This window comes from Amblyomma maculatum, chromosome 6 (assembly GCF_055883805.1).
Source record: "Amblyomma maculatum isolate TAMU_Amacu chromosome 6, ASM5588380v1, whole genome shotgun sequence".
Classification (NCBI taxonomy): domain Eukaryota; kingdom Metazoa; phylum Arthropoda; class Arachnida; order Ixodida; family Ixodidae; genus Amblyomma; species Amblyomma maculatum.
The window spans coordinates 128,607,305-128,626,788 of record NC_139349.1 but is presented as its reverse complement, the minus strand read 5'-3'; the positions used below and the strand labels follow the sequence as shown (position 1 = coordinate 128,626,788).

The 19,484-nt window shown below is 44.5% G+C and overlaps 1 protein-coding gene across 1 annotated transcript in view; it reads right to left on the bottom strand.

Moving 5' to 3' along the window:
• LOC146186729 (uncharacterized) overlaps positions 1–18,697 on the bottom strand; it is a 69,289-nt gene extending 50,592 nt beyond the window's left edge. The window contains exons 1-2 of the mRNA XM_084608102.1: positions 18,656–18,697; positions 18,486–18,586 (exon numbers count right to left, since the gene is read on the bottom strand). Of these exons, the coding sequence (XP_084464228.1) occupies positions 18,486–18,586; positions 18,656–18,697 (143 nt within the window). The remainder of the gene's footprint in view (positions 1–18,485; positions 18,587–18,655) is intronic.
• Between the last annotated feature and the right edge of the window lie 787 nt (positions 18,698–19,484).

Below are 19,484 nucleotides of genomic sequence, written 5' to 3'. Positions count from 1 at the left end.
AGGGCCGCCTGAAGTTCAGTCTCCATAGAATATTTGTCTACGTAATCCGCTGCCTCAGTCCAGACGGTAATATCATCGGCATATATAGCGAATCTTGCGCTTGTGCTGATTTCCAGATTCTCGGCGACGCGTGTCATGGCCAAGTTGAACAATATGGGTCCGAGAATGAAGCCCTGAGGTACACCCCTATCCAAGTAATAGGTTTTGGGCACCCATCCCGGAGCTTTGCCATGTAGCTGAATGGGTCTAGATGTCAAAAAATTGCGGATCCAGATTTGGGCACGATTACTAGGAAAGCGTTTGGCGAGTTCCTCCAGGATAACCTCATGGCGAACATTGTCAAAAGCTTTGTGTATATCGACAGCCAGGAGATAGTCAGGTAGCGTTTTACGATGAGCTCTATTCAGAACTCTTCGCAAAAGCCAAAGGCAGTCATGCGTTCCAAGGTTAGGGCGGAAGCCGGCTTGAGCTGGATGAAATCCAGGACTGACGTATTCAATGTAGTGACTAATCCGGGTATGCAGCAGGCGCTCGATGAGTTTACAGAGATGTGAAGTCAGTGCAATTGGACGCAAATTACTAGGAAGTCGAGGGTTTTTGCCAGGTTTAGGGATAGGAAGAATAAGAGAAAGCTTGAGGTTATCCGGTACCGTTCCGGTCTCCCAGTAAGAATTAATGATGTCGAGAAGGGCATCCTGGGCTGCCGAGTCGAGATTGCTAAGCTCCTGCCAACTAACTCGGTCGTGCCCGGGTGTGGCGCGAGCTCGGCCTCTTCCGAGGGCTGCTTGCAGTTCTCCCTTTGAGAATGGGCGATCCAGGTCTGGATCAGGGTTTCCGACTGGGAAAATGGAAACTGCTGGTGGAGGCATTAGGCTGGCGTGTGGGAAAAAGGTGCGTATAACTTCATCTTCAACATCAGCCGGGTTGCCATTGAGAAGGAGATCAGCGAGAGGTGGTGCCCCGCGTGCCTTGCCATTTAGGCCACGAAAGATGCGCCAAAGTTGTGATAGGCCCGGTACTTGTCCAAGACGGTCGCATGTAGAGTGCCAAGCCTCACTTTGCAGGTGAAGCTGGTATGCCCGGATAAGCTTGAATTGTCGTCGAAGAAGCACGAGATCTTTGTGACGTTTTCCGCGTGTCCGAAAACGTTGCGTGAGGTGATCTGCGCGACGCCAAAGGTTAGCCAGGTGAGCATCCATGCCAACTGTGGAATCGTCACAGGGGATATATTCGAGAGCTTGAGTGCGGGCATCTCGGAGTACAGACAGAAAGGAGTCAATATCCGAGAAGGGGGTCGTAGTATTAGCACGAAACTTGTCCCAGTTGAAAAACGAACGTGTTGTCCGAAAGCGAAGACATTTACGATTGAGAGTGAGCAAGATGGGCAAGTGATCACTACCCCAAGAATTAGAAAGGACTTCCCAGCGCCGAATAAGACGCGGTGATGAGAATGTAAGGTCCAGTGTAGTGTCTGCTTGAGAGGGATGGAGACCGATACGGGTCGGCACGTTAGGTTCGTTGCACAGGGTAAGAAGAGTTTGATCAAGGGCGTCATATAGGTGTTTACCACGTTGGTTAGGCTGAGATGAGCTCCAGGCTGCGTGATGTGCGTTGAAATCTCCGCCAATAATGCGAAATGCGAAATGCGAAATGTGCATTGTAACCGTTTTATTTTCTTTATGAATGTGTGTTAGAGAATAAAACTAAAAACACTGCACAATGGCAAGCGGATTCTAAACCACGACCTGAGTATGTCGCCTGCAGAACAAGAAACAGGGCTCTGAGGACTAGTGCCTTATTTCTGGCAGTTCTGATGCCATGGAATCTTAAAGGAGTTCTGACAAAGGGAGTTCTGATCACTCGATCACAAAGTGACACAGGCTATAAAAAGGATATACCCACGTCGGCCGCTATGGTTGAGCGTGGAGCTGATGAACACCCTTGAGTTTAGGCCACATGTAACATAATTGCCTTTTAAAGTATGACAAAGAAATGGTGCAGCCGAAACTCAGGTGCTAGAACAGAACATGACATAAAGGTCGCAGGTACGGATCCCGTCGTTGACATATATTTGTTTTTCTTCCGATTTCTGAGCAATTTTATTTTGTAAAAGCTTTTACATTTCACATTTCTCACTCGTCAAGCGTACAGATAAAACAAAATGAAGACAGTGCTTTACGCTCCCTAAACGATATTTGGATGATTGAACAGAATTTTGACACAGCTGCGCTTCAAAGCACTCCTGTGTACGCTAATTGCACTTCGGCGAGACTTATCAAACCCCCAATTTCATATGTAGGTCTTTTGCCAAAGTTCATGCAGCAGGGGCTATTAATAAAACATAGCAAAGGCAAGGCAATATCAAGATGCACATTAAAGATTTTTAATCCACTTAACAATATAATGTAACAAATACAATTTGTGGAAAAGAGTTTGCCTTCGAAAAATTCGCCGTTTACAAATTCCGTGTTTCTCGCGACAAGTACAATGATGTTTTTAATACGTGATATCCTAAAAAAGCTCCAAATCTATTTGAAGTTGCTGTCGCATTTATCAATTACAAACCATCTTGCGCTTCCTGGAAACGCACATAAAACATACGTCAAGAAACAAAGGATAACCGCCTTTCGTAGGGGTTGCGTTAAATATGGTAGTGATATACATCGTCTCGTTAGCGCTTTTCGGAAAACCCGATCAGCATTCTATAGCGGCCACCCTTTCGACATTTTTCGCTGATCAGACAGCTGCGTCGACAAAAGTTTGCCCCGGGATCTAAGAATAGATAGCGACTACGGCGTCGCGCTGAAATATGCGAGAGAACGGAGTGTTTTTTCAGCGGGTCTCAAAGCAAAGTGCAGTCCAACGCTTGTGAACATGCCCCATTATTTCTTGTCGGACATCGTGAGCAACGCACAGTAGCTAACATCTGGGAACTGGCCTCGATGGAAGAAGATTGTATTTCCTCCCGTTTATTTTAGAGGAGCTTTTTCAACTGCACGAGGATAAAAAGAGGTGATTTTGTCTCGCCTGTAACATTCCAGACGGTCACAACATACGGCTAGGTAACTATATTCAGCGTGTACATTAAAGCATGTAAAATTAAAACGAAACAGTATAAAGCGACAACCATCTTGAGGCTGATATTTATTGCTTCCTTGGAACAGCGCCAAATTCCATCAAGTGCAGCTAAACTACCAACGTGTACTTGACAACGGGTCTAAACCAGTGGGCTCCGTCAGAATGACAATGCTTCATGCATCGTCAAAATGAGAATTTTTGACAACCTCTTGTATACAATTATAGCTGCACGATTGTTATAAAACATTCTCATTGCGGCACCTGATGTTCGTAGTCAACTTTCGTGTTTAACTTCTGTGCAGTGATAGCATTATAAGTTGGGACAACTTGACGATGCTTGCAAGGAAATCCACTCGGATGGTTGCTACTGTTGAGATAAAGAACAGAAAAAGGAATACCGTACAGGCATGATGAAATGATTCAAGATTAGGAATGCACAGTTGCAGCACAGCAGCAGATGTCTACGGCTCTTAAGAACGGTAGCTGTTGCGTGCTTGTTGCTGGACTTTGTTTCGTATCGCTATTAGCACTAGTAACATTAAATGTTGTGGAAAACTACAAGAACTTTTCCGTTAGCGTATATATGCGTGTCATTCTCAAATTGTTTGGCACAGACTACCGAGAAATAAAAATAGTGCTGCAAGTTCAGCTCCGCCCCTGTCAAGCGCACACACTACGTTTGGCAAGAGCCCAAAATGCCACTTCTGCGTCATTGTCTTCGGGGCTGCGCTGAGAATGCAACCATCCCATCCATGATTCCGTCGAAGGAAATCCTTATCATGCCAACCAGCGAACTGCGATTCTAAGCGCTGGCACTGGTACGAGGTTCCCGTAAATATCAACGCCTGTCGCCTCACCATCTGCACAAGTGCCTACCTCTGCTACGTCACGTGACATCGAACTTCGGTAGGCTATAAAATGCAGCGCATCCGACTTTTAGATAAGCGGTGCTCGCAAAAGCGCAACGGGCCCCTCCCTACCCACCCACCTATATTGCATGGGACCATGCCGTGGTAGTTCAGCGTCTGGGCGCTCGACTGCTTTACCCAAGGACGAGGATAGAGTCTTGGCCGCAGCGGCCGCTCTTCGATCGATGCGAAAAGCAAGGCTCCCGGGTGCTGCGCAATGTCAGTACATGTTAAAAACCCTAAGTGGTCGACATATCTGGAGCCCTCCACTACCGCGTCTCTCATAGCCTGAGTCGCTTTGATGTTAACCATGTAAATTTAGCCAATCAAACAAAATATTTTTCGTGGCACAGGTTAGTGACTCAATTTCATCTCAATGTTACCGCGGTGACAGCCGATGTTTTGTTGCTGTTTTCATGTTGAAGATGTGTCAGTTAATGTTTCTCTGATGTAATATTTAAACATTTATTTATCTAAAGCACATCTCAATCTAACTACGGCCTTACGCAGGAGGAAATATAGTAACAGCATTTTGGTGCCTGAACAGCATGACTGCTTCTATGAACATCCTTATGTCGAGACAGAACGCATTTGAAGGAAACGTACCGCCATACAGAATGAGTTATGGGTTTGGGCCCCAGGTCACAGCTAAGAGCATAATAAGATATAAAATACGTGATTAGAATTTAACTACATCCCAACTAACGTCTCATATGTTATCAATAAAGTCGATTGCATAGCAACTCAAAGCGTCAAAATAATGTGATAGTTCATTGGTTGGACAAAAGAGCAGGAAGACTGCAGGGAAGATTGGGAAGCGCTCCGAGGACATGCACTCCATGGGACGCCAGCAGCAAAAGTAAACATCACAAAACGGTGCTACAGCTCAGAAAACCCGCAGTGCAATGACCGTTTTATTTCAATTAAATGATAATTACAGACATAAAAGCCTGATATTAAAGACTTACAAAGATACAAGTGTTCAGGGACTGATTAATTTTCCAGCGGGATTAGCAGTCTGTTAAGAGAATATTGGTAGAGCTCAGCCTAGAAAACAGAAAATCGTGCGAAGGCTAAATTGTTGGCCTCGCTATCTTATCATATAACCATTCCAGACATAGACTGTAACATATGTGCATGGCAATAATAAAATTATAGGCATTTCAAAATTCTCTAAATATTCCAGCTCATTTTGCTGAGTTGGACAAATGCACCGTTGTGCGCTAGCGCGTCGAGTTTCAAAGATAGGGTTTCAAGGTCAGTGCTTAAGGCAAAGATCGGCGAAATCGGGAACTGAGTGCTTTAGTGGAAGCGCCCTTTAAAAATATGGAACCCTTAATGCACTTTCAGAGAAAAAAATCGGATATGCTGAGTTTGTATCTATTCCAGGCGGATTGAAGATAATAAAAGCGACGACGTGTAATATATACGCGGGGTAATCAGCTGGGGTCACATCTATACGACTCCCCATAGCTTTCATTGAAAAATTCGAGGATTTGGATTCTTTTTACGGAAGATTGTTTTTGGAACATTGTTCTGCTTCTCTAATGCGTCAGGACCACAGCTGCCACAGCGATGAAAGCGCTCAGTACGACTAGTAATGCTAGCCGAGTAATAATAATAACTATGAAGAGGAAGCATACAATACATATAGTCTTAAACAGTACCTGCCATAGTGTTCGTAAGTAACTGTTCTTGAATCTTACCAATTATCTTAGGGCTTGGGAATAGTTCTCCACAAAACAATATTAAGCTCTGATATTGACGATAGTGAGTATGTACATGACATGCATAATATGTTTCCTAATGACCACGCAGAAAGAAATATCGAGCATCTGCGCAATCAACGTCGTCAGCAGAACGATCTAACAATGCCGGATATACTGAGTATGTAGAAACTATAAATGCCAAGGTTGACAATATTAAGCTTCGATACCTATTTCACGTTATAGACGGCGCAATTTACGCAAACTATTTTCGGTAAACACTGATTGATCCTCATTTGCTTCACCCTGTTAAATCTTGGGTTTCGAAAGCGCTCAAGAAGACAAATAAATTAGAACAAGGAATACACACGATGCAGTTCCTTTAAACTGGTTTTATTTAATGCGGGAAGCAGCGGTTTTTACTCTTGGTATTTACATGAGCGTTCCTTACCTGATCTTACGAGCTTTCTAACACAGAATGATCAATGTAAATTTTCCTTCCAGTGAATTTTCTTTGAAAACCTCCGAGTGCGATTTAGGATCGAATATATCGTATTATGAAGGCCGAACCAGAGGAGCATTTACGCAATCATCGCCAGTTCGTGCTATATTTAACAATGCTATTGACCTGAGCAAACCCGCAGTATGCATAAACAAAAAGAGAAAAAACTGCCATTGGATTTCAGGTTGCTTAGCAACACGTCGCCTACCCTTTTTTGTTTCGCTTTCTTTTTTTTTTTGCTCCCATGTGCATGTATGAAATGAATATGCCATTGCAAAACCCACCAAACTTCCTCAAAAGCCATCTCTAATGATGCCGTCTAACCTTTACAGCTTATGCTTTCGGCCACGAAGTCATTTCTTCTAGAAACTGAGGAATGCCTTTTGCGGTTTTCAAGGAAAAATGACGCTTTTATTTCTGCTCCTTTCTTTAGTTAGGATAAAGCTTCTATGTATGCACAGCTAAATGCTTACTATTTCCAGAGAGTTTGTATGAGTGAGTTAGTACTCTGAGATTGAATTTATCAAGTTTTCTTCTTCAGCTCTGAGTGATTCCATGTTGCCAAATATTTTACCGCTGAAATTATTCCTTGATGGTATCAGATTACGTTATCACCTGGACTGTTGCCATCGTGCGGTCTCTTTGGTAGGCGTCTGCACAAACGTTATCTGTGCAGCAAGCGACGCGTTTTTCTCGACGACTGGGCTCTTGTTTTTCTCTTGCCTCGGTGCATCTGTATGCATATGTGCTTAGGAATGGCTGAAAACATGCTGATCGATCGACCATCGACGGGTATTCATTCTTTTGAATCTTTTGTCTGCCATGGTAGCTATATTTATCTGAGTAGTGCTCTTCCATTGCTCGTATTATTATTAGAAAAAGCAACTGGGTAATACGAGCAATGGAAGAGCACTACTCAGATACATATCGCTACCATGGCAGACAAAAGATTCAAAAGAATGAATACCCGCCGATGGTCGATCGACCAGCACGTTTTGCAGCCATTCCTAAGCACATGCGCATACCAGATGCTTTTTCTAAAAGCAACAAGGGGCGTTTTCTGAGTGTCTAGGTATACGGTGGAGAATTGGAGGTTCCTTACTTTACCGGTAGATCTCAAAGCAACGGCAAGTAATCTCAAAGATAAAACCAGTGTCCTCTTATATGCCTTCCGAAGCATAGCTTATAATGGCGAGACTGGTCGTGCCTTAGAAGTGGGATATATGGCAGGAAGCACTGACAACTAGAACTTCTATCAACGTGACCATTTCCTCTTTGCTGAAGTCTTCTGTTTTCTTTGAGACTCGCGTGATCATTTGATTTACTTTGGCTGGGGAGGTAAGTAAATCGTAATAGCAAGCGGTGGGATATATAAATGTATTAGAAACACATGCCCAGGATCCTCGCTATAGCTCCTCCAAGAATCTCGTGTCGTTCGAGATGAGCGTGGAGTAGACGATCCTTGACAGTTTTCCGCGAGGGGATGCATCTAACTGCGGTTCTTTTCCCCGATGAGCTGGAGAAAACTCATTCCACGTCCTATTGCATAACGCAGTTACTGGCTTATTGGAAGATTTTTTTTCTCTCTAGGGGCCTCTTGCTTGGTCATGCGGTAACACCATCAGAGTACAGGACACGCTCGGTGCCCGAGTAGCCCACACATGACTATTTTGAAAAGGTTGGAGAAGGTCCCTCAGGCTTGCTGAGTACTTTTATCCGGCGTAGCCAAGCTTGTCCGGCTAAAATTCTTATCCGATGGTTGCTGTTCTGCTCGTAAGAAAGAGACTATGCAAGTTCACTGAAAAAGGTCTTTAACTAGACAGATGAAACAATACAAATGGTCACTCGCAACTAAGCGTTATCGTAAAGAAAAAGCCCAATACAGGCCTGTAAATAGGAAGATATGCAGCAGAGTGATTGCATCCACAAAACGGATTAGTAATCCCACAAGGCAAAAGAAGACAAGGCATGGGTGGAAATGATTTTTTAACAGCAATTACAGTTTGTTACAAGATAGTCAAAATAGCCGAAGAGTTCTATACAGATCTCTACAGTAGCCAAAGTAGTCAGGACCGTAATGAGATTGGTGGTAGGGAAAAAACAGTCAGACGTTCCACCTGTGACGAAGGACGAGGTCAAGAAAGCATTAAAAACTATGAAAAGGGGGAAATCAGCTGGAGAGGATCAGATAACTACAGATTTGCTGAAGGACGGAGGGGATATCGTGCTAGAAAAACTAGCCACCCTGTATATGCAGTGCCTGGTGTCATAGACGGTACCGGAACCATGGAACAATGCAAACATTATCCTCATTCACAAGAAAGGGGACTCTAAGGACATTAAAAATTAGACCAATAGCTTACTGTCTGTTACAAATAAGGTATTTACTAAGGTAATCGCTAATAAAATCAGGACAACCTTAGACTGCAATCAAGCAAAGGATCAAGCAGGTTTTCGGAAACGATACTCTACTATCGATCATATCCATACCATCAATCAGGTGATAGAAAAACGTTCGGAATATAACCAGCCCTTATACATAGCATTCATTGATTACGAAAAAGCATTTGACTCAGTTGAAACCTCGACGGTGATGCAGGCATTGCGAAATCAGGGGGTAGACGAGCCGTACGTGAAAGTGCTGGAAGATATATATAGTGGCTGCACAGCAACCATAGTTCTGCATAAAGAAAGTAACAAAATTCCCATAAAGCAAGGTGTTAGGCAAGAAGACACAATCCCGCCAGTACTATTCAAAGCTTGCTAAGAGGAAGTATTCAGAGACTTGGAATGGGAGCAGTTAGGAATAAGGGTAAATGGAGAATACCTCAGGAATCTGCGATTTGATGATGACATTGCCTTGCTAAGCAACTCGGAGGATAAACTGCAAATAATGATTGATGACCTAGAAAGGAAAAGTAGAAAGGTAGGCTTGAAAATCAATATGCAGAAGACTAAGGTAATGTTCAACAGCCTCAGGAAGGAACAGCAGTTTACATTAGGTAGCGAAATAGTGGAAGTAGTAGGCGAATATGTCTACTTAGGACAGGTAGTAACCGCAGATCCGGACCACGAAAAGGAAATAACAAGAAGAAGAAGATTGGGATGGAGCGCATTTGGCAAGCACTCGCAGATTAGGACTAGCAGCTTACTGGTATCGCTCAAGAGGAAAGTATACAACAATTGCATCTTACGTGTACTCACCTATGTGGCTGAAACGTGGAGGCTAACCAAAAGAGTTCTACTTAAGGACAACCGAGAGGGCTATGAAACGAAAAAATGGTAGAGGTAACATTAAGAGATAGGAAGCGTGCAGAGTGGGTCAGAGAAATAACCCAAGTTACCGACATTCTAGCGGAAATTAAGAAGAAGAAATGGACATGGGCAGGACATGTAGTGCGAAGAGAGGATAACTGATGGTCGCTTAGGGTAACAAACGGGATTCCAAGGGAAGGAAAGCGTAGCAGGGGGCGGCAGAAAGTTAGGTGGGCGGATGAGGTTAAGCAGTTCGCAGGGGTCAAGTGGATGCAGCTAGGACAGAACCGGGTTAAGTGGAGAAATATGGGAGAGGCCTTCGTCCTGCAGTGGGTATATTCAGGCTGATGATGATGATGATGATGATTACATTTTGTGTTAGTTTGTATGACAGAGTGTTTGCACATATTCAAACAGGTTTAGCAACGCGAACTATGCTTTTCTGTTGTAAATGATTAAATAAGATTTATGTGGTGTGTGAATTTGTGTGTTCCAGTAATGCCGCCCAGGTCACTCTCACTATCCAAGGTTTAATTGCGGCAGTGCGTGGTCTTCTTTGTTTCAAGAGCGGTTTCTGCTCAATTACTTGTGGTATTTCATGACGTGCTTTATTAAGCAGTGAATATTTAGAGCAATGCATACATGACCGCACGTTGACAGAATTTTGTAAACTACATTCTCGCAAAAATAATTATAATTATTGACATGTTTTGTGGTACTTGCTTGCTTGCTGCATAAACGGTTGACTCAACTCTTTTCTGGAGGATGCCGACACACAGGAAAGTTCGGCAGCAGAAGAGAAGCCTGCAACCACAGTATAGGACCCCCCTACTCGTAAGGCAATGCAAAGGTTTATGAACTCATGTGATAACGCCTTGTAATCTCTCAATATTACTATCATCTATATAGTTCCAGTAACGCATTGCCAGATGGTGCAATACCATTTGTGAAGCAAGCCTCAGGCTTATAAATTGGATCTTAGGTTCACCTTTTTCTTCTGGCAATTTGCCGAACAGAATTGGTCAATATATAAGGAATAATAAATAATTTACCTTTCTTTACCAATTTCACCACTTTTATTAATAAAACTCGAAACAGATATAGCTCTGAACAGAGGCTGTGCATTTAAAAGATGTTTATATATAGCCCTGAAATAGGCGAACACAGCCACTGTTGAATTATTGTGGTACGGTTCACAGAAAGAAAGGAGAAAAACTGAAACCATTTGATGAAAATATCAGTGACCATAAGCGCGGATATATGAAAAACAATCCTACTCAGGTTAGGCGCAAACGCCGACTTTCCTGTGGGCCATAAACGTGAAACACTATTTGTTGTGACACACATTAAAAAGAATGAAAATTGATTTGCAGAAAAAGCAGGGCCAGTCAGCCGATGTATGCCGTGTTTGCAACTACCTAAGTCGTGTCTCGTGACAAGGGGTAAGGATTGCAGTACAGAGCGAAACATAGAAGAAAAAAGAGGGCGCTCTGACAAGGGCCTTCGAAATATTCGCTACTACACGTGGGCTTGTATCTCAAAGCACGAGGAATAGCTTTGCATTCACGGTCTTCTGAGTTGACCCAGGAAAGAATAGAAAAAGGAAGAAACAAAGTTTAGTCAATACTAGTTTGCACAGCAATGGAAGATCTTTCATTCGTTTTGATAAATACGGTGACTTCATTATCAATGTGTTATAAATGTGTCGCTATATCAGGGGGCTCACTAGGACGGAACTTGTAAACGCAGCAACGCCAGCTGTTTCCGTGTCAACTCTGCCACCAAAGCTCACAGCACTGTGTGCCAAAGAAGTGTGTCGAGGGAACTTTGCGCTTGGGCTTCCTGACTGGCTCCCTTCATCGCCCGTCTTTGAAGTATTTCTACGTCTCGGTGACTTAATTCAGGCCCATCGGCAAGGAAGCCTCCTTAACGGCGACACCCGGTGGCGCCTAGATGCGATCGATTTGCGCGGGCGCTTTTCCAGTCGCTTTATTTAGACTGTCTCCGCTTCGGACACCCCTTTTTTGAAAAGATGCCGCATAACAATTTTCTCGCTTTCGAGCGCTCGAGCGCACGTGATGTAATTAAGTTCTCTTCGTGCCCGTTTTGTGAGGTGGGTAGAAGGAAGCGGTTGCAGGAGCGAAGAGAGTGCTTTCAGTTAAAGAGTGCATTCCTTAGAAAGACACCTGGAGCAAGCTTAGACAACGCTGCCAGTACGCAGTAAGGCTTTCTGGTCTTTCCAGCCCTTGTTACTTTGAGTCACAAAGCCTTGGTTCAGCGACAACGCCAAGTGTCATCATTGCGCAATTGCACTTCTCACCAATGAACGATGTAAGTTGAACAAGAGATCAGAATTTAAGAGTTTTTGGATGCGGGCATGTATAAAATTTTGTGGACAGTACGATTTGCACAGAGACACATGAATAAGGTACTTGGAAAGCAGGCTAGAATTATTTATTTTGCTCAGTGCAGAAAGCATATTTAATGTCATGGTTGACGAATTACATACGATGCAAGAATTGCGCTGCAGGAAAGGGAGATTTTCAAGGACATAGAACACATCCACCACTAACTCAAGGGCTATGATAATATTCTAACAAAAACTGTAGAAACATGCAGATAATGACGCAAAATTGTGGGTGATTTTCATCTACATTGAGCTCTTTCCCGTGGAACGCTGTCCTATTAAAATGCACTAAACTTGTTTCTTGTTCTATAAATTAGCACTTAATAAAGGACTTCCGAATCCGAGGCATGGAGCTCTCATGGGAGACCAAGTGGCTTGACAATACTATCGTGTTTAGCGGTCAAGGGGACGTGGCTCTATACAAGGTGCCGCGATGTCAAATCCACGTGCAAGATCACGCACAAAACATGTCACAAATGTAAGGGCATCCGTGGCGAAGCGGTTTCCACGGCACTAAATCTGAGCGACAAAACTGAGGCGACGCCTTACGAAGACAGTGATAGACAACTATAGTTATGTTACGCAGTAAGACTATAAAATGGCCTTTGGGTTTAGTTAATGAAGCAATATTGGTAGATAGTAGCGGTGAAAAACGTGTTAATGAATGCTGTGGTTGTAAGTCGTAGAAAAAGAGGCATATTTATTACAGTGTCCCGATGCGTTTTAGTGTAAAAGGACGAAATATCATGGAAATACTGGAAGGCCGTAATGTTTATTCGTGTTGTGTTTTGAATAAAGGGTTTTGTTTCTAGGTTAGAAATTGCCCAGATATTATATAGCACTTTCCTTTGTACTGGGCCTGAAATGCGCTGCAATGCTCATAGTAAAAGTGTACATGCTGTTTGCTTCACTTAGAAGGTAATTATAGTAAAAGAGCAAAAAGCGTCACAACCATACCAGGCTACTCAAAGATTAAGCTGAGAGTTTAAATCCAAGAAACTTAATAATCATTGTTCAATGCCGAAAACAATGCATAACTGCTGCATCATGTCTACAATTTGTCGAATAATTAGAGCATGAGGTGGTAATCAAGTTGTGCGTTTTGGACAGCGTCTGCTACCAAAACTCCTGCCACGTCTCTAGTCGTTCTGAGATACAAAGTCCCGACGAGAGGGCGCCGTCCGAGGCATTAAACCAGCCTGTTGGCTCTCATATATGAAAAGCCGCGGTTGTGCCAAGAGAGGAGCGGTGATCTAATATTTATACCAAGGGCCATATCCGCAACACCTTGCGAACGGGAAGAAAAACGCAAGTGCCGGCGCGACTAACTCTGTTCGTGTCGGACCTGCATTTTCGAGGCGAAATTACGTGGCCCGCTGACCTTTGACACTTGTACCCGCTAGCACTTGTACGTGATTCGCGAAGTCACATTTTCTGGTTCTTCTGCAGATGTTTGTTTGAGTGGTTTGGACGGTGGCCACAACCGGGGAACTAAGCGGAAGAATAAAATACTGCATATTGTACTTCTCTTTTTCTGACACGTCCGAGTATAAGCTTCTAAGTTCGCACGTTAGATGTTCACGCAAATACAAACTATGCATTGTAGCACCAAGGCATGCATATTGTAATAAGGCGGTATCCTTGTATTGCTCACCAGGTGCAAAATCTGAGGCTGGCAGCTGTTCGCATAGCCTGTCTGCGAAATTCGTTCGCGAGGAGTGGTCTCAGCCATGATATCGCAAGATAAGGAGGGGGTTGTGATTCCGAAAAATATGACGTAAAGAGATGCGTAGTATGCCATCACTAGTAAGTAATGACATTGCCAAACCTTAGACATAATCTCATGAGAGCGATAACTTGCAGCAACGATATTACCAGTAACATTACCAACTCTATTGACAAGTATAAGGCCTACAAATAGTAGCGTAGTATCTACCATCTAGTAATTGGCCGCATCATCAACTCATCATGATATTGTCTCAGGATTACAAAGAACTACAAAAAAGTAACGACGTCATTATAGTCATGATAAATCCATATTGCATGGGTGAGTTCTGGAAAGAGTGGAAACGTATGTTGTTAAAAAAGAGCGATGATGGCATCAAGACATTGTTAGAAAGCCACATGATTAGGATGACTGGATAATCAGTGATGTCACACAGTCACATGCAAAGGATAGCTTGCAAAAAAAGGATGACGGCAAAGTGATGCTGTCATCAAATAACTTGAAAGCCAAATGACATGGAAAAAGTATAGTTCAACTAGCCTGTAACCAAGTTGCACGAGCGTTAGTCGTCGTCTTGCTGCCTCTTCGATCTTGAGTGTTTTCCGCATTTGGTAACCTTCCCGTGAACGAGCCAGTTTGGCTTCTAGTTATTCGGTGGTCTCGGCAGCCTGTCTAGCACGGCTATAGTCTCCGTCTCTAGTGAGATGGCCTACGTGTATGATGAATTTACCTAGGTTAAATGCAGAAGCAGTGCAGATTGAAGCTCGTGATGACGACGATGATCGATGCACAACGCAACAGTTTTGAATTTGGAACTTCATGAAGGCGACAATATTTACGGTTCAGTGCGTAAGCTCGTTGCAATTTTACACGAGGCGTGATTGGATGCGGTGATAACACTGCGCTCTCGTGCCTGGGCACGACTATCGCTGCTCAGCGCGAGATAAAGCAACATTTGGCGTCGTGCCCATGGCGCCATCTGTGGACCGCATGAGGTACAAAGTCAGGCAATAACGCAAAATAACGAGAAACGCGCAAGTATTAGAGTCGAGACGGCCTGTGGGGACGGGTTTATTGTCGACGGCTTCTCAGTATACGCAAGGAACACCAAAAAGCGCACTCCCTTACCTGGACAGGCTATTTATAGCATTGTGGTGGCGCTGAGATACAGATGACCATGGCCTCCTGCTGGTTATAATATGCAACACTTTTCCTCTCCTTATTTTGGTTCGCCGCCAAATGATAATTGGTACCCATACCTTTCAGCCACTCGCCGGGTCATAGTGGATCACAGCAAAGGCCGTGGTCCTACTAGCTGCTATGTGAAGGTCTGTTCGCTTACCAAATTTTCTCCGGATGGCACCGATGACTGCATGGACGTGCCCATGTCTAATGTGCATTCACTCAGTGAAATGTCTGGTACCGTCTCGCTTTGAGGTTCTACGTTCGCAGACAGCGGTATCTCAGACCAGCGAACCCTTGACGATTCGACTATATATCTTATGCACTCTGCATGACACAACCGAAGAACTTCGTCTACCTGTACCAGCAAAGCCACTTTTGACACCTTAAAATTTTTTCCAAACCACCAATTCGCCCTTTTGGTGCGATGCCGTGCGCTTATTTTTCTCACTTGTCTTTCCACACCGTCATTTTGTCTAGTTTCAGCGTGTACAATCTGGTTCAAAATTTTCTTCCGAGAAACAATTCGCAGGGCGCTGATTCTATGAATGAATGAGGAGTTTTCGTGTATGAAAACAGAAAATTATCAATGCGATGTTGTAAGGACCGCCTTCGGCCGGCTCTCTCATTTTCGAGCTGCAATTTCAAGATACTCTTCTTTGTGGCCTGCAAAAGCCTTTCCACTACACCTTTGAATTGAGGGTGATATGGTGGCGTGAAAATTGACTTTACACCATTTTGCTCTAAGAAGTGTCGAAATTCACTGAATCTGAATCGCGGGTCGTTGTATGTCACCTCAACATTGTTTAGGCCGAACGCCGCAAAATTGCTCCTTGCCGCCTCCACCGCGGCCAAGGCTGATTTGCACATGCAATACTTTTATTTTGAGCCATTTAGAGCAGGCGTCTACCAGCAGCAGTAGTGATTTTCCTTCTACATGTGCAAAATCCAAATGAACTTTTTCCCAAGGATTTAGAGGTATTGGCCAAGGCTGAATCGGTATCGACTGCGCAGAATTCCGCACACTTTGACAGACCTCACATGTCCGTACTATGTCCTCCAAATCTGTGTCAAGATATGGTCACCAAATTAAACTACGGGCCAGAATTGTTATTTTTTTCATTTCTGGGTGGCACTCACGCATTAGAATTAAAGACAAAACACTTGGAATGAGGGCTGTTGGGATAACAACCCGATTGTTCCTCAACAAACAACTCTGCTCCATTGACTGCTCATGTTGACGATTAAAATAACGGCGGTACCGCTGTACTTCTTCTTGCTGCCAACCCCGCCACGTCATGTCGACTACTGTTCTCAAAACCTCATTCCTGCTTGTTTCTTCAGCTACTTCCTCGACTGTGAAGGAAACCTCCAATAGTGACGAGAAAAATTTTATGGCTTGTTCGTCACCAGCAGTTGTTTTCAATAGAAGCCTTGATAAATTCTCTGCGTGGCCTACTTGTTGACCCGTATTGTACTTGATCACATACTGATAAAAGTCCAAGAAATTGTTCCATCGCTGCACTTTTGCAATCGCTACTTGACTACCGTGTCTCCTCGGATCACACAACTGCGTCAGCGGCTGATGATCAGTCACTATTTCGAACTGCCTACCGAGCAAGTACTTGTGAAACTTTTTAATGCCCAAGATTACGGCTAAAGCCAGCGCTAAATTTGTGTATAGTTCCTTTCGGTCGCTGTAAGCGGGCGGGACACGAAAGCAATCATTATCTCGTCGCAACCCTCAGTATGTGCGAGCACCGTTCCGCGGCCATAGGCTGATGTGTCACACGTCCGGCGGAGGGGTTTGTTTCTATCGTACAAAGCTAGCACTGACTCCTCGGTTAGAGGTAAATTGCATTTATGAAATCTGCTCTCACACCCTTTTGTCTACTCCCACAAACATTCTTTGTGAGCAGTTTGTAGAGTGGTTTTTAGGTCGTTGTTGTTTGAGAAGATTATGACTAGCAGCTTACCGGTATCGCTCAAGAGGAAAGTATATACTGTTGCTTCTTACCTGCACTACCGATGGGGCTGAAACGTGGAGGCTGACCAAGAGGGTTCTACTCAAGTTGAGGACAAAGCAGAGGGCTATGGAAAAAGATGGTAGCGATACGACGTTAAAAAATAGGAAACGTGCAGAGTGGGTCAGAGAAATAACTCAAGTCACTGACAGTCTAGTAGCAATCAAGAAGAAATGAGCATGGGCAGGAGATGTAGCGCGAAGAAAGGATAACCGATGGTCGCTTAGGGCAACAAACTGGATTCTAAGGAAAGGAAAGCGCAGCAGGGGGTGGTAAAAAGTTAGGTGGGCGGATGAGGTTAAGAAGTTCGCAGGGGTCAAGTGGATGCAGCTCGCACAGAACCGAGGTAACTGGAGGAATATGGAAGAATCCTTCGTCCTGCAGTGGGTATATTCAGGATGAATATGATGATATTTAAGAAAGGAGCCTAGCGTAAATATTCACTGGTCCTAGGAAAGCATTTAGCTCGGAGGCGCTAGTCGGGGTTGGAGCCTTCAATATGGCTTCTACTTCATCTTTCGTGGAATGAATGCCGACCTCGTCAATTTCGTGACCTATGTAGCGGACGCGTTGTTTCAGAACTGGATATTTAGATATGTTGATACGTATGTTATGTGCTCGCAGTCTCTGTAGCACCTGTTCAGTACGTCTCAGGCACTCGTGTTCGGTTTCTCCTGTTATGAGAACATCATCGAGATAGCACACTGTGACCTCCAAGCCAACCAGCATTCAATCCATTACCGATTGGAAAAATGTAGGGGCGCTCGCGACACCAAACGGTAAACGCGTGAAGCGAAAAAGGCCGAAGTTTGTGTTTGTCGTTTGCAACTCTTGCGAAAGCCTAATAATTTCAAGTCGCAAGTACGCCTTCGATAAATCTAGTACACTGGAACAAGTCCCCCTTGCCAATGACGCGAACACATGTTCCGGCAACGGCACCGGGTAATGAGATACGGTTATACAGGTGTTTAGAGGCACATGGTGGTCGCCACATACCCTGACGGTTTATCCGTCACTCTTCAAAACTGCTACAACAGGCGTTGCCCATTGGCTTTCGCGTACCGGGTACAACAAACCTGCCGCTTTCAATTCATTCAACTCTTTTTCAACTTTGTCTTTCAGGGCGTACGGCGCTGGCCTGGCTTTACAGAATACAGTTGTGCTCCCTGCTTCAAAACAATACAGCTCACGAATCCTTTTGTAGTTCCAACTGGGCCCATGATTACGTCCTTTTACTTCTCTATCAGCCTTTCCTGTTAGTGATTGCGTTCACTCTGAAGATCTGTGCCAGTTTAGGCGAATGTGATCCAACCAGTCTCGGGCAAGCGATGCCGGTACCGTGTGCCCTTCTTCATTTGCAGCTACCACTAGTGGCTGTCTAAAAGAAGTGCTCTCATGAGTTACAGTTGCAGTGACCCCCCTTCAATGGCACACTTGAGCCGTTGTGTGTCCATATTCGTAATGGCACGCACTCATATGGCAAATGCCCAAATTGTTTTAAATATTCCTCTTCAGGAATAATAGATACTACTGAGCCTGTATCTGTTTCCATAGCAATGCCTTCCCGTTTACGTTCATGCCAACTTTATACGGATAAATTGTTTCTCCTAGCGCATACAATTCTAAGGTACACACCTCCTCCGAGTGAAATCTCTTTGCCTTGTGCTAAATGTCCAATCTGAGAGCAATCGTAATACCTTGCCTTGATGTGCCGGCAGTCCTGCTGGTGGTGGGGACCCCCACAACGATAGTACGACGGTATCCTGTCCTTGTCAAAGGGCACATTCCTTGCGTCCGCCGTCCCACGTCAACGATCACAGCTGGTCGACTGCATAGTCCCTGCACTGTCGCCACGTAGCCACCTGACCTCCTCCTCCGGTTCTCGTGTCACGCTGAGTCCTGGTAGCATCTCCCTCGCGTGGCTCTCAGCGGCTTCCATAGACGTGGTGATCACTCACGCTTTTAAGCCCTTGTTGTCTTCAGCACCCAGAAACTTGCACCGAATAGCCTCGCTGCGCACACACACGACAAGATGGTCCCTGAGTGCCTCAGAAAAAAACGTTCCAAAGAAGCAGTTTTTCGCCGATCGCTTCAGCTTTACGATGCAGTCATCAACGGTCTCCCGGGGTCCCCGTGTGCGTTTATGGAAGTATACCGCTCTGTGACTACTGAACGCTTCGGCGTAAAGGTACAGAAGCGCTGCTTTATCTCTTGATAAGTCTTCGTTTCGGGAGCATCCGGGAACGTGAAGTTCCGCAAAGTGGTATCTGCGCAGTCACCCAGTATAATGATAAGCACGTCCGTTGTGCTTTGCTCGTCCAGCTTATTCACGCTCGCGAAGGCTTCGCCCGTTTAAGGTAGATAGGCATGTTGATTGTAATGGTGCAGAATTCCGACAGACACACGATAAACGGTGCTGATTCTTGGGCGGCGTTCATTACGGCGGCTGCGTTTTGCTGCTTGAGTCAGGGCCGGAAGGTTCGTGATATCCTCGTCACCATTGGTAGAGTCGAGACGGCCGGTGGGAACGGGTTTATTGTCGACGGCTTGTCGGTACACACAAGGAATAACAAACAATGCGTCCCCCTACCTGGGAAGGTTATTTACACTATTGTGGTGGTGCTGAGGTACAGATAGATGACCGTGGCTCCCTGCTGGTTATATAATGCAACATTAAGACGTAAAGTCAACTCTTT